A 15,830-nucleotide genomic window follows, 5' to 3' on the forward strand; every position below is an offset into this window, starting at 1 on the left:
ACTGGCTTGGGGGCAATAATAATTTCGGACAATCTGTTTAACAACGTTCGTTGACTTAAAAAGTCTTGGACAAAATCCAATAAACGGACGAGCATGCGCTATCACGAATTCCCCGCCCGCATCTGTATCCTCTTGCTGAAACAAATCAATGATGGAATCCGATGCTCACTCTTCTGCTTCATAATTTACAAGTATTTTGTTGCTTGAACTTGCTCTACTTCAATTGGATTCCAACGGTTCCTACAAAAAGTAAAGTTATAAATGAAAAGGGAATAATGGTAGCATCACGAAGCCAAGGGAAACCATGGAGCTGGCAATGATGTATCAGATATTCACAATTTGTTCTTTCCTTGCAAGCAAGAACTTGTGTATAGCCTTCAGCAGGTCGATTTAATTATATCTGCTCTGTTGTATCGCCCAGCCAAGGGAGATCTCTTCAGAAAATGGATATTCTGTTGGAGCTTTTCACCAAAAGCACATAAAGTTTATCTGCCTGATGGTAATTATACCGAATAAGATAAGATAATGAGGCGGCTAACTCTAGCAGCAAGTATTCATCTTAAAAGCAGCTTCTCCAGGTGTGTTCCTATTCACCGGAACTCGAAGCTTTAGATGCCCGGTAAATTGCTGTCTTTTCATCACTATCATCAAAATCAAATTCTTCTTCACCGTAGTCCATATCAATAATGGTCCTATCATCAAGAAAATGTTCTTTGGGATCAGAGCTCTGAACCTGACCATATACTCCTCTTGGACGTGAGGTGTCCAATTCCATTAGTTGCATTTCTGATTCAATCAGTGCTTGCATCTGAGCCCGCTCCCTATCTCTTGGGTAGGTTCTGTAGAGAAAAGAGTATATAAAGCAACATAGAGCCATTGGGATTCCAATGGTTGTATACAGTGCTTTAGCCAAAGATGTAGCATTCTCTCTATCCGTTGCAATCTGCAGAGAACCTTCAGGAACTGGTTTGAAGCCATAGATATACTGGGCCAATAATCCAACAACAGGCGGAGCAAATGATGACAATATAGACTCAAACGACCGATCCAATGCATAGATACTCGTTCGGGATTTCTCTGGAACAATCTCTGCAAAAATTGGACTGTCCAGAAAATGTTATTATCATGCTAAATCTTCTTGTCCAAGTTAATCACAACCGTATGCATTAAATAAATAACATTCAATCCCTTTCTCACTTCCTTCTAACCCAGAAGAGGGAACTATTTGGAGACAAGCAGCATCAAAACTTGTTAGTCAATCAAGAGCTTCTTTCTGAAACTTCAGTGTCAAACATGTTGTCAAAGGCAGAGGATATTTTGGTTCCACTTTAAGCGACCAAATAATTTGAATAGAATCTAGAATCCTCATAACTAGGTCAATTCATTGTGGTAAGAGAGGTAAGAAAGATCAATACCCAATGAATCCCAAAACACACACTCCATAAAGTAGGAAAAGGGTGCAGGCATGATTTTTGCAACCTAACAAATCAGGTGAAAGCAATGTAAACCATGCAGATAAGCATATAATGCATGGATTTAGTGAACACAATAAGCCAAAAGCCAAAAAAAAATGGCAAAGCTTGGATAGCAGGTCTTTACTTGTTTGTGGCAGGAGCATTCCACGATATGCAAAACCCAGTGATGCTCAGGACTAAGGCATGTAGGAAGATTGTTGATGGGTTGTCAGGCAACCCCAACAAAAGAACGGCTGCAAGGGGAATTGCTGAAGCTGAGCTTGTTTGTGATAGGATTATCCTGCCAGAATTTGGAAGACGTCTAGACAGCACATCGCCCATCATGCCTCCAAAGAGTCCTCCAAGTGAATTCGCTACCACAAATAAGCCCATGAGGAAGGCAGTTTTTGCATGAGAGAAGCCAGTGAGCTCAAGCCACATTGCTGCAAATGACAAAGCAGACCAAGGAAATGAACCGGTTACACCTTGAGCCACAATAATCCGGAAAGACTGGATACCTATAACATTTTTTGCTTCCTGAACTAAATCTTTCACTTCAGACATGAAGGGCTTTTTAGGGACTTTACTGACAGCTCTTGCACTCCCATCTGGAAAGTGAGGATCCCTGGCAAATAAGCGAACCAAAAGACCCACAACAACACTGATAAATGCAACGAGATGGAAAGAAATCCTCCAGCCAGGAATTCCTAATATCGTAATAGGAGCTATCAGTAAAGAAAACAATCCGCCGAGGATGGATCCAACATTGCTGGTTAATTGCAGCCACCCAAAAGCTGTACCTCGGTGGCTATCATCAGTGGAGTCGGCCACAAGGGATTGAATAGCAGGTGCTACTATAGCAAGGCCAATTCCATTCAATGCTCTAGAAACTGCCACCTGACCACAAAAATTTAAGAGAGTGCAATTGAGACAGGAGAAACAGAAGGAAACCCTTTTTAGTCTAATGTGTCTAGCTATTCAATATAATCCACTTCCCTAACCACTAAAATTTCACACAAGAGAGAATCACAATTTTATACACGGCTAATTTCTATAAAGTTCCTTATTTGAAATTGATCGATCATCTATCCCAAATGAAGCCAAATATTTGCTCAAAAGCAACGGATGGCTCACTTGGCAAAGGCATTCTCCGAGATAATATACCAGGATTTAGTTCTCAAACAGTAGAAACGAAATTAAGCACAAGGAATCGGAGAAATCAAGAGAAAGAGGGTTGAATTAAAAGGGGACCTCAAAGTAGGTAGAGGAGAAGGCAACGAGGAGAGTGGCGGCAGCCCAAAGAAATGCACCGTAGGCGATGACGTGGGCCCGATTATGGCGGACAGCGAGATAAGTAGCAAGTGGGTAGCAAAGAGATTGTACCATGGATCGAAAAAGGGTCAAAACTCCGAGCCCGGTTGGGCCCGTGTGGAGAGCTTCCCCAACCTCTTTGTAAACTCCCGGTAACAGTGATTCATCTGCTCTTTCCATTATTCCAGCTAGGTTTACTAGTATTAAGGTCAAGGTTTCTGCCTTCATTTTTCTTCAAGTTCCTTTCTCAGTGATTTTGGAGGGAAAAAGTTTGGCTGGTTTTGATGAGTACGGAATTCTGGGATGCAAACGTACGGAATTTTAGGAATTTTCGGAGGTTGTCGGGGCAACCGAGGAGGTGGTGGCGGAAGTTGCTGGCAGTGGCGGAACAGACTTGGCGGCTGGCGCAGTCAGATCAGATGACGAAGTGCGTCCTACGGGTCCCGGGTCAATAATCAATATGAGCCTGTAGGATGCCACGTGGTCTTCCTGCCTAATTGTGGGGTCAATGCTGGCAGGCGAAGAAAATGAAAAGGAAACTACTGAATATCTCAAATGAAAAACGACGCCCAAGAAACAAACTTCTAAAGAAAGAGAAAAACTCAAGGAAATGATATATAGGCAAAATTACCTCCTCCTGAATATGGAAAGTCAACTCATACAAAATCACTCTTGCTCTGGGTAGTAACTTTGACAATTTCATTTGTTCATGCTGCTTCTTCTTGGGTAATCTTTGACGAGTACTTTGATCTGTCTCTCGTGTTTCTTTTTAGTTAGGATCAAGAAAAGTGGTATATTCCTTAAAAATCTGATTGCGATAATCTGCTGCCCTTAATTGCGTGCTGATCTGCTGCCAGGGTAGCCATTTTTCTGCAACTTGTTGCAATTGCATTAAAAAAGAAAATCTCAATTTAGCCCCCACAGTGTAGTTATATTCTTACAGTGGTGGAATTGAAGATTCCTCCACCTGCAGAGTTCAAGAAGATTGTGCTTTTAAACAATAAGCCAAGTCAAGCTGAAGCAACAAAAGATGCATAGGAAATGAACCAAAATGAAATCTTTGTAAAATCAATGGGGTTGTTCGAGTGGACTCTTGCAGATTTCTATACGTTGCAAGATTCGATTAGGGAAGAGCTTTTAGAGTTGTTTCTACTACTGTAAGATTCAGAGTTCGAATCATGAACCTGACAATTGGGATGAAAAGAGTGGCGAGGAAATAGAGGATTAAAAAAGAAGAAGAAGAAGAAGACATGTCGTCGTGAACTGTGAATATCATATATTTGGCAGGGAAACAGGTAAATGCATAATTTAAGGCATGTGTTAAAAGATTAAAGGGACTATACAATTGTTGTAGTAACATAGTCCTATAAAATTAGATCCTTCTTGTGGTAAAATTTTGGATTAAAAAAAAATTCAAACTGTTATTTTCGTTCAGGATTCATCAGTTTTTAAAGCTTAACTTGAAAAGCCAGAGTCATGCAGGAGAGTCTAGTGGGACTAATCAACACTTGCAGACATTAAAAAAAAAAAGGAAGATTCTGATTGAACCCAATCATGAAAGCTTCTTGTTACTTTCTGTATTACTCTGTTAGTCTCCTCTCTTGAGTCTTTCTCCTTTTTGACTTCCGATAGGTGCTGAGGAGGAGGAGAATGGAGAAATAAGAAATCCAGAGAAAAGCGCGGAAGATTATGGGGAGAATAGATTTAGCTTTTCCAACAGAACTCACGACGACTGACACCAGGTTGGAGAAGGTGAAGAGAATCTTCCAGGTATTCGACCTGAACAAGGATGGCTGTCTGAACCGGGACGAAATGGCTGCCCTGGTGGTGGCTGTAAACCCCAGGGTCAAGTTCAGCAACGACCAAGTTGACGCCATCAACAACGAGGTTTTCCTAACCTACGCCCCGTTCATCCATGGTGAAAAGGGCCTGACGATCGAAGGACTATTGTGCACCTACGACGATGGTGCCGGTGACATTGACCGTGACTTCGACGCCCTTGGCCTCGACCTCAACACACCCGTCCCCGACGCTGTGGGGGGTTCATCGAAGCCCACGACTATCCGTACCAGATTGGAGAAGGTGAAGAGAATCTTCCAACGATTCGACGCGAACGGAGATGGCGGTCTGAACCGGGACGAAATGGCTGCCCTGGTGGTGGCTACAAACCCCATGGTCAAGTTCAGCACCGACCAAATTGACGCCATGAGCAACGAGGTTTTCCGAACCTATCCCCAGTTCATCCGCGGTGAAAAGGGCTTGACGCTCGAGGGACTATTATGCACCTACGACGATGGCGCCGGAGACATGGACCGTGACTTCGATACTCTTGGCCTCGACCTCAACACCCCCGTCCCCGACGATGTGGGGGGTTCATCGAAGCCCACGACTATCCGTACCAGATTGGAGAAGGTTAAGAGAGTCTTCCACCGATTCGACGCGAACAGGGATGGCGGTCTGAACCGGGACGAAGTGGCTGCCCTGGTGGTGGCTACAAACCCCATGGTCAAGTTCAGCACCTACGAAATTGACGCCATGAGCAACGAGGTTTTCCGAACCTATGCCCGGTTCATCCATGGTGAAAAGGGCTTGACGCTCGAGGGACTACTAATCTCCTACGACGATGGCGCCGGAGACATTGACCGTGACTTCGATGTTCTTGGCCTCGATCTCAACCACACGGTAGTGTTCCATGAAACTTATAAGTTTCTGGACGATCTTGATATTTTGATTGGAAAGTTGAAAAAACCGAAACAAGCCAAAGATGGGAAGATTAAGAAAATTGGCAATAATTCAGATAAAATTTCCCAGCCGCAGATGTCAGATAAGAAAGTAAATTGGGAGGAGTCAGGTCAAAATTATACTGTTTTCGTGAAGGATTTGGTTGATTTGAGGTCAAGGGCCGATAAGAATGGCTCGAGGGAAGAGGCATGTGATCGGCATATGGCGATCGGAAGAGTTATATATGATTACCGTTTCCATAACGAGGCTTTGATCAGTTTCAGGAGAGCTTTGGAGCTGCAGCCAACAAATGTGGTCGCTCATTTTCGAGCTGGGAATTGTTTGTATGAGCTTGGTAGGCATGGGGAGGCAAAAGAGGAGTTTTTGCTGGCATTAGAGGCCTCAGAGGTAAATTTTAGAGATTTGGAGTACTTAATTCCTCAGATACATGTGAATCTGGGACTTGTGCTTGAAAATGAAGGAATGGTTTTTAATGCTTGTGATCATTATAGAGAGGCAGTTATTTTGTGTCCAACTCATTTTAGAGCTTTGAAACGATTGGGGAGTGCACTTGTTGCTGTAGGCGAGTATGGGGCAGGCGTTGTAGCTTTAGAGGAGACTGTATTTTTGAACAGAGCTTATGTCGATGCATTCTATGATTTGGCTTCAGCTTTAGTCGCTATGGGTGACGAAGAGAGGGCAATTATGGAGTTTTATAAGGTTCTTGAATTGAAACCTGGACATGTGGATGCTCTGTACAATTTGGGTGAGCTTTTCATGGATACGGGTAGATATCCAAGAGCTTTTGAGATGTATACTCGGGTATTAGCAGAGTTGCCGAATCATTGGAAAGCCCAACTTAGTAAGGCAGTATATTTGTTTGGAAAAAATGAAATTGAAGAAGCTAAGCAAGCTTTGAAAGAAGGTTTGAAAATGGTGAATGGAGTTGAATTGCATGATCGCTTAGCATACTTGAAGCAGCTCCAGAAGAAGAGGTTGAAGGGGAAAGAAGGTGGCTTTGGGGAGGGAGCCTATATAATTGTGGAACCATCGAAGTTCAGGATGGCAGACGACAGTACTACTCTTAGGTTGGAACTAGCTAATGCTCTTCATATCCGGGCTTTTCAAAGGACTACTGGACTGAGTCGATGTGATGTTGATCTTATAAAGAAGCAAATTAATGAATACTCTCTTCCAGATTCTGATTCTGGGAGCATTTTTGCAGAAAGATCCATCCGCAAGGCCTCCCTAGAGGGGATTCTCCGTGAATTACTTAGTTTTTTGAAGCCTGAGACCTTCGTAGGTTCCGTTAAAGCAATAAACAAGAAAATTCTCTCTGTTTTTGATGAAGTTTATACAGGTAACATCGATATAGACTTGTTTTTCGCTGTTATTGCCCCTCTTTGCAGCAGTCCCCTGGAGAGGAGAAAAAGGGTAGCATATCATGCGCTTCTATGCCGGCCTGGCAATGAAGGTAGCAGCAAAATAAAGAAAAGTGATGCTCAAAGGTACATAAAACTGTTGAGGGCCATCTACATCCCTTCTTTTGGTGTTAATGATATTCTCGAAATAGACGACACCAATGAATCAATGGTTTCTTTGACAGAGTTCCTGGCAATGTTTGATGATCCGGATAGGGGTTTTGGTATCATTTCCACTCTGTTGAAGCTAGAAACTGGGAAAAGGAATGGTAGCTATGTTTGTGCAACCTGCCGTTCTGCAATCATTGGTTCTCGCTTTAAAGAGATGGAATCCCACTTCAGTCTCTGTGGCCAGTGCTACAGCGAAGGAAAAGCGCCTTCCACCAGTGAACAAGAAGAGTACGCATTCAGAGAGTATGCCAACTGAAGCTGAAGTAGTGAAGGATGATGCATATGGGAGGGGAAAAAAATTCACATTTTTGTGTAAACTCTCATTAATTATTTCATTTTTGCAGTAGAGACGGTAAAAATTTATGATTCAATCAAAACTGTAACAGTTTATACGGAAATGTAATTGATAAAAGTGTTGCAATAACACATTCTTGACTCAGATTTTTTGTAGTAATATCTCTGTCTCCATGTCTTTGTGGTTTTTTGTTTCCGTCCCTAAATCTGTACGGAACAAAAATTGCATCATGATTAAAAGGAACAAAAAGAATTGACGAAACTTAAAGCATAGTGAGCTGGAAAGCTTTTGTTGCAAGTGGTTTGGTTGGAATATCATCAAACGCCTTCTCAATGAAATACCAGAAGGACAAATATCTTTTTTGTAAGCCTATAAACTTTTGTATCCTTTGAATATTGCTTTTTTCTTTGGAAAAAGTACGGTTGGCATCTGAACTGGAATCCGACATGACGTTTTATTTTTCTTGGAATTCAGGTGTTCTTGATTTTGTAGTATTAAATTTGTAGGCAGATATGATGTTCACTAAGCCTGGAATTGTAGGCGAAATAGATTGACTTAGCTGACATACTGTGGGTTTCAATGGACCTGCAAATACCTGATGGCGATGGCGTGTATTCTGGCTCGTAATTGGAGCACCATATGTCTAATCTACAATGGTTGCCAAACAAAGTGGTTCAAGTAAGAAGCTAACATCCAAAATTCAGCCGGCCCAAATTGTGTTTTGGAGTGAATGTCAGCTTAAATCTGTTTCAGTTTACAGTGCGAAGCGGCAACTGGTTCGAATATACATGTACGGTGGAATTTAGTTTGTCTTTCATCAGTCCTACGCCATCGATGAGCAGAGTTGAATCGAGTTTTGATTTAAATGAGTTAAGTTCGACTCAATTTTGACTAGGTTCGAATTTGGGCTTGAGTTTTATGGATTTTTATTCTAAAACTCAAGTTTGAGTTCGCCTCCAATTTGATCCTTGTCGAATTCGAGTTCGAATTCAAAATAAAATAAAAATAATTTTTATATTTTTCAGAATGGATAAAATTGACTTTTTTTAATTAAATAATAAAAATATATGAGACATGTGTATAATGTTACTATTAAAAATATATAAATTCTAACTGGTCCAACAAGCTAACGATCTGTGTATTCAACTCATCTCGACTCGGCTCACTCGCCAAGCTAATCCGAACTTGATATTGACTGAGTTCGAGTTGAATTTTGATTAATTCAACTTATCTCATTTATAGCCTTAGTTCGAACTGACTTGTTGATTCGTTCGCAATCCTAATCCATCTTCAAAATTGAACTCAATTAGTCAAAAAATATTAACATGTTATGGTGACATTGTTGGTTAGACTTTCAAATTCTTTTTTCTCCTTTGCTCTTTTCCTTTGGAGTCGCCCTACGGAAAAACAAAAAGAGAAAGAAAATAGCTCGCCATTATCATTCACCATTAGTCGTTCGAGAATTGAAAAGTTAAAAGAGTATTAAACTGGGCCACTGGCTCAGATGAAGCAAAATATTTTCGATGCGGCCACGTCACATACCCCATTACAATCGGGCAAGATTCATGAAGATCGCCATAAGATATTACTATTAGATATGGGCCTATACCAATCTACCATCTTAATATTCGTATGGTGCCTAGGTCGTTTGACTTTTCAACCACTTGTACACTATACCAACTATCAATTCTATGGTAGCTACAAAATGACTTTTTCTCCCTGCAATAAATTGCACAAGGACAATGGAATCACGTTCTTAGCAAGTTCAAAATACATAAAAAATCTTAGACTTTTCTAAACAATTGACAAAAACGAACTTCTAATCTCCAAATATCTAAACAACAATCTTGATCCACTCCACGCCCACAATTTATCGAAATTTCCAACCACAAATCACATTTTGTTTAAGCCCTGCATTCGACTTTTCTAGATTTGGATCTTGACACCCTTGGATTGGAATCAAATCTCGAGCACCAGCGATGGAATTAGGGTTGTTGAGAGCGTACTCGCTCCATTCTTAAAGGCATTGAAAAGTATTACTACTAAACACGTACGCTTTAGGTAAAGTCCTTTCTCAACAATGATACTACTTTGCTTCAATGTTTCTATGACAAATTGTGGCTCATAATGAGGTTTTGAAAATTGTTGTGGAATGAAAGCTTTTGCCGCCCTAAACTTTTCTTTGCCCAAAAATCACGAGATATGTCCTTCCTTAACATTGTTGCTTCCCTAACCACTCATTCCAAAATGCCAACCAATTCCGCTCATCCTCGTTCAAGGATTTTATGATGGTCTTTGTCCTCAAATGAAAGGGATAGGATACCTCCCCAACGCCCCCGGTGCAACCACAATTGGATGGATATAGCTATACATACAGCGAATTTGGGCCTTTTGTAAAACCCATTAAAATCCAGTCCAACTCTGAGGGTCAAAATCACGCTATTTCTAATGGTGAAAATTCACGCTAAGAGTAAGTTGTACGGCCCATTGGTCACCGGATAGCACCGCCCGCAGCTCCTTAGTGGAGCCCACGTCTAAAATAGACGTGGACAGGACTGGAGAGATGCTAATCTCCCTCGGGCAGCGAGGGAACGCCTATCCTACCCCGCCACGTGGAGTAGCCTCCTTGATTCACGGCTTTTGCCTCCAATCCTTTATCGGTCCGATCTTTCGGCTTTAGGAACCTAGCACATTATTATGGACCATTGACGTTTTCATTTGCGTCACCCATTTTAAAGTCGCGATCTATGCCATTTGATGTAATTTTATTCGAAACTAATGTCAACTATATGTTTTTATTCCCAAAAACGAATTGGGTATATTTATTTCTTTTATACATTTTTTAGGTAAAAGAATATTTGTTAGGACTTGAAAGATATGGTTCGTGAATCATTACACTGGGATTATCTAGGGATGTGAACCGGTCTAATCAAATCGCTTAAGTTTATTTTATTATTTGAGAGTTTGAAACTGTATTCAAATTTGACTTGCTTATTTATCAAATCAAGAACTTAAAAGAGCTTTTATCAAATCAAACACGAATTGAGTTTGAGTAGGTTGGGAAAAATTCACTTTTCGTCCTTAACTTTGAGTTAGGCATACATTTCGTCCCCAAACTTTTAGGTGCACTACATTTAGTATATGAATTAATTATTTTGAGTCACATATAATCCAAAAACGGTAAAATATTCAATTTGGATGGAGAAGGCTGACGTGGCCGTTAATTTTGATTGAGAAATTGTTTTTACTTAATGGCTACGTGACAAACACGTGACTTTTTCAATTTAAATTAAGCAATTTACCGTTTTGGACTAAATGTGGCAAAAAATAATTAATTCATGTACTAAATATAGTGCATCTAAAAGTTTGGGGACGAAATATGTCCCTAACCCAAAATTTAGGGACGAAAAGTGGATTTTTCCCTGAGTAGGTTAGATTTTTTATATGTAAGTTTCACTTTTATACTACTCGAGTTAAGTTCTAGTTGAATTTAAAAGTCTATCGAATACAAAATATTATTTGAAACTAGTTTGATTAGTTGACAAATAAACCTTAAATGAAGTCTTATCATAAGCATTGAATAACTTGTTTCGTATCTCAAGCACGTTGTGTTTGGATTGTAGATTATTTGGAATAATTTTGTAAAAAAATATGTATATTATAACACTCTTTTAATGTGATATATATAAGATAAAAATATAGTTAAAAAATATGTTGATAATACAAATAACAAATTCTAGTAAATAATCTCTATCCAAACAACGTGCCACATGTAGGATGGAATCATATATATATATTTTTTGCATTTAACATTTGACTCTGGCTATGGTTCGAGCTCGAAGCTTACGGGAAATAAATATAATACCATTGAGCTACAAAACTCATGGCTCTAGAGCCATAGTTATTAAATGTTCGCTTGTTGACTTTGGAAATTGGAATAGGATGTTTACTAGTACTTGACAAGCCCATGGTATTCACAAAATTTTATTAGCCTCAGCAATAGGATTCATTTATTTGCACAATTACAACACTGTAAAAAGTGTAAATTTTTAACGTCGGGGGATTTGGCTGCAATTGTCATCAACCCCCTTTGGAATCTTGCAGATAATTAATTCTCTTTTTGTTTATGATATCTTTCTAGCAACTTCCTTACAAGGTTTGATCGAAGCAGTCTCTCTTTAATTTTAATTGGAATTTTGCTATTAATTTCGTCGTAGCTGCACGAAGGTGCGTAAAAGATCTAAGATAAGAGGTCCATTTGATGCAAAAGTAAATACAGAGGAAAAACATTATTATTATTTTGGTCATTTGAGCTGAGATCGAGCGACAAATTCCTACTCTAAGTTGCATTCTTGCATTCTCGACTAATTATCTCTATAGACATGATCCATGAACAAACTTTAAATTATGTCTCGAGTGTGTCTATGTGTATGTACTATTATTCTTTGCGTTGACATTCCCATCTAGTTCGAGTATTAACTGTCTAGTTAAACCTACTCAAGATTTAGATATTAGTTTTCATCTATTTTGATGGTAAATCACAATAAGAACTCACACACAAGTAACACGACTTTAATTTGATTAAGAAACACCTCCAATCATGTAATTTGATTAATTCTAATTGTAATCCTCCGTTGGATAATACTATAGTAAAACTGTACTGCTAGTAATAAAACAGAAACCAGGCATTTTATGAGAAACCCTACACTGAGCAAGTTTTTTTTTTTTTTTTTCCTGCAACGATAGATGTCTTATAATCTAATTTAGGCTAATCTAGAGAAAGGGGTAAAGGGAGATGGTCAACTAAGACCAACTACATATTGTAGCAAATTTGTGGGAGGCAGGAATTGAACCCTGACCTCCAGCATCACCAAATATGGTAATGACCACAGGACCAAATGGCGAGTGGCTACACTGAGTGAGTTGTTGGCTTTGCCAAAATAAGGAATAGGTTCAAATTCCAATGCTCTGAACTTCATAAACATTTGTGCGCAATCATTCCACTTACGTACACCATAATGAAACATCTGAAATTTAGGCCACTATATTATAGCATAATCGATTGCTTCCCTACCTCACGAATGAGTAATTGATTCCATTTGCATATTTCTTAAAATTAAGCACGAATGCTTGCATCTGATCAATTCCATCAAGAGGGAAGTTAGTAAGCACTTTTCCGATGCACACTTGATAAAAAGGCAAACAATTGCGGGGAACAGGTGGGGTACATGAAAATCACGTATCAGCCGCTGAGGCAGGCACAGATAAGGTGTTCAATTGTTCGTGTTTCTTAGAATCCTGAATTTGTTGTTTTTATGCATTGTTCATCTTTCTTTTCATGATAAAATGCACTATTTATCAAATCTTAAGCGCAGGCAGACATGGAGAGACAGAGAAAGATACTTTTAAGCAAACCAGATTAACTGCAAATAGATGGTCAGTGCTTAAAAAGAAAACTCGTGTCAATATTCTCATAGATAACACATTACAGGTACTTTACTTGAGAATTTTTCATAAACCTTTTGTCTGAACGTACAGCCAATTACTATAAATTATCATTTATTGTCAATTAAACTCTTTAACCATATTGTAAAACGTGAAATTCTTGAAAATCCTACAAAGAAATATATTATATGCATTTATCTAACTAGCACGTAATTTTTTAAAAATATTTTTTCTGTTTAAAAAAAAGAGAGAGAGAATAACATGAACATTACGTAAAATTCAATTTTTTTGCATTTTTTTTTGGGCCTTTGGCATAAGGAACTCACAACTAACAAACTAACTGACAAGCAATAAGAAGGGACAATTTCAGAAACCTCCCTTGAGGTTTCTGACAATTTCACTCGACTCCCCCTAATTTTAGAAAATTATACTGACCTCCCTCTGTTCAATAAAATGACTACAATACCCTCTATTTAATAGATAATTTAACACATATGTGGGACACAAAAACCAAACCAAAAATAAAAGAAAAAATAAAACCTGCAACAACTTGTTATCATCTCTAACCTTACTTTAATTAACAACAGTTTCTTTTCTCTTTCCCTCTTTTCTTTTACATCTCTTATGATTCTCTCCTTTCTGCCTATAACCCCATAATCTCTTCCACCTATCAACTACACCACCATGCAAATCTACCCGAAGTGTTTATTTCTTATCTACTTCTCCTTCCGTGGTACTTAACTATCAGCCCCTCTTGTTTATTTTTTCTCGTATTATAATTTGCATACATTAAAGAATCAAAATTTTCAAAATTACAAATTGAGAGAGCAAATGAAAATTTCATGGTCAAATTAGATGGAGATGATGAAGATGGTTGTGATAGAAGGGGAAAAAAATGAAATTAATGGGCTATGGTTGGGAGAGAAAAAGGGATGAATCTGGGTTATGTTATTATGTCTGTTACACACTAGAATCTAATATCTTTATTTGGTTTCATTTTTGTTTGATTTACAAGTATTGGTGGTGGTTTGTCACAAAGATTAGTTTCTCTATTCCTAGCGCCATTGGAGTGTGGGGTTGCTCTTGGCATAGGCATCAATAGTGGTTGGTCAAGTTCTTTTCTCTTCAAGGAAGGTGATAGGCGATAGGTGTTGGGTTCATAATTTGAGATATGAAATTAGTCAATAGACAAAATATAGTGTTAATTTGGGGTGGGAAGCTTTTTGAGGGTATTTTAGTTGGTGGTGGTGGTTATTGTCGATTTGTAAAGGAAGTGAATCGAGTAGAGTTTGGGATTTTGATGATGCCAAAATTGATAGAATTTGGGGATTAAGTTGGAGTGCGATTTTGGTAAATTTGGGATTTTAGTGATGCCAAAATTGATAAATTTTGGGGATTAAGTTGCAGTTTGCTTGAACAGGTTGATGAAATTTTGGGTTTACAATTATTGTGGAAGCATAGCAAGTTTAAAAGAAAGTGTTATTTTTTTTTGGTTAAATTGACCAATAAACCTTTTCTTTTCACTTTCTTTTGATGTATGATATTGCATAAGGGTATTTTAGGATACTTAAGTATAATTCTAGCCTGATGGGTAAGTAACAGTAAAAGCAAGGGAGGTCAATGTAATTTTCTAAAATTGGGGGAAGCTGAGTGAAATTTTGAAATTATCCCTAATAAGAATTATAACTCAATAACACCTATAGATTTACCCACTTATCATAAGAGAAAAAGCTCATATAGTATGACACTTGAACCCAAATTTTTAATTCCTAAAACCTCAACAGTAGTCATTAGATCAAGGCTTTATCGACTGTAAAGTTGAAATTAAGTTTGTTACTTTTGTTTAAATTGTTTTAATAACGTAAATTTCCCGGAATCCTAGATTGATATTATCAAATGGTTCAACATCTGGAAAAAATGGCCAACACGTTAAAGGTCAAATCTTCATAAATGAACCTCAAATGCACCGACATCTACACGTAAGACTCAACCACAAGCAGATGGTCTAGGTTCTGAATAACGTAGCTCACCAACTTCTCAAAATTGTGTATATCATTTTCTTTGCCTGCCCTGGAGCTAGCGGGGGTATTCTTTTGCCGGATGGCAGGGCACGTTCTACAGCTTATGATCATATGGCTTCATCATTCATGAGAAATTTTGGCATGGTTTCAATGGAAAATTTTGAAAGAACCCGGAATTTGCTGATTGCGTGGCTTATGTATTGGACAGGAGCCTTCCGTTTTGGGCAGAGCAAATTCCAAGTTAACTTTTCGAGTCTAAATGACTTGTTTACTAATGTGCTTCACAATTTATATGTCAACACCTAGCGTTCTTGTTTATCATAGCTCTCAAATCTTATGGAACATGACTTTTGACTAAACTGAACTCAAGGGTCATGTTTAATATACATTCTGTCAAATTCTCTAGAACTCATTGCATGTTGAACCGAATACATTATATATAGAGTACAAGAAAGAAAATTGAACCAGGAAGGAGTGCTCGTTGGACGACCTTTTTTTTTTTAATTTCAAGAATATTTCAAGGGTTACAAGGGTGGGACAGAAGGAACTCAAGAGTGGAATAATAAAAAATAAAAAAAATTCTTGATCACCTGACTATTGTTACTGTGCATGGTACATGAGTTGCCATAGTTTTGTACACTAGCTAGTAATACGGTAAGAGGGAATCTTGTGATCTCCATAAAGGATTATTCTGTTTGGATTGTAAGTTATTTGGGCTTATTTGGGATATTTTTACTGTAACACTTTTTGTGATGTGATGTATGTGAGATAAAAAGATATTGGGAAGATAAAAAGGTGTATTGAAAATTGTAAAGATGATGTAAGCAAATAAAATTGGAGAAATATGAAGCAATCCAAACAAACCCGAATCGGAGGCTTTGAAGATGTGATGTGAGTACGTGTAAACATAACTAGCTAGTAAATACAATAGGAGATTACTTTTCTTTATTGAAAACTTTTTTTTTTTGCGCCACAAGTACGTCCATATACT

At 38.5% G+C, this 15,830-nt stretch overlaps 2 protein-coding genes across 4 annotated transcripts; one reads left to right on the top strand and one right to left on the bottom strand.

The window, feature by feature from the left end:
* Positions 1 to 39: 39 nt before the first annotated feature.
* On the bottom strand, positions 40 to 3,536 carry LOC113748956. Of its 3 annotated transcripts, XM_027292566.1 has the most exons (4): positions 2,706 to 3,320; positions 2,255 to 2,351; positions 1,600 to 2,161; positions 40 to 1,103 (listed from the first exon to the last, which is right to left on the bottom strand). In XM_027292566.1, exons 1-4 carry the CDS (start codon positions 2,991 to 2,993, stop codon positions 587 to 589), a joined length of 1,464 nt encoding a protein of 487 aa, XP_027148367.1. In that variant the 5' UTR covers positions 2,994 to 3,320; the 3' UTR covers positions 40 to 586. The 3 variants fall into 3 exon arrangements, with proteins under 3 accessions (XP_027148367.1, XP_027148368.1, XP_027148366.1); XM_027292567.1 differs by lacking the exon at positions 2,706 to 3,320 and adding an exon at positions 3,397 to 3,536 and having other exon boundaries at positions 1,600 to 2,351; XM_027292565.1 differs by having other exon boundaries at positions 1,600 to 2,351.
* Positions 3,537 to 4,209: 673 nt separating this feature from the next.
* On the top strand, positions 4,210 to 7,468 carry LOC113748955 (uncharacterized TPR repeat-containing protein At2g32450-like). The gene has a single exon (XM_027292563.1). It carries the CDS (start codon positions 4,455 to 4,457, stop codon positions 7,332 to 7,334), a length of 2,880 nt encoding a protein of 959 aa, XP_027148364.1. The 5' UTR covers positions 4,210 to 4,454; the 3' UTR covers positions 7,335 to 7,468.
* The last annotated feature ends 8,362 nt before the right edge of the window (positions 7,469 to 15,830 follow it).

Source organism: Coffea eugenioides, chromosome 10 (genome assembly GCF_003713205.1).
Source record: "Coffea eugenioides isolate CCC68of chromosome 10, Ceug_1.0, whole genome shotgun sequence".
Classification (NCBI taxonomy): domain Eukaryota; kingdom Viridiplantae; phylum Streptophyta; class Magnoliopsida; order Gentianales; family Rubiaceae; genus Coffea; species Coffea eugenioides.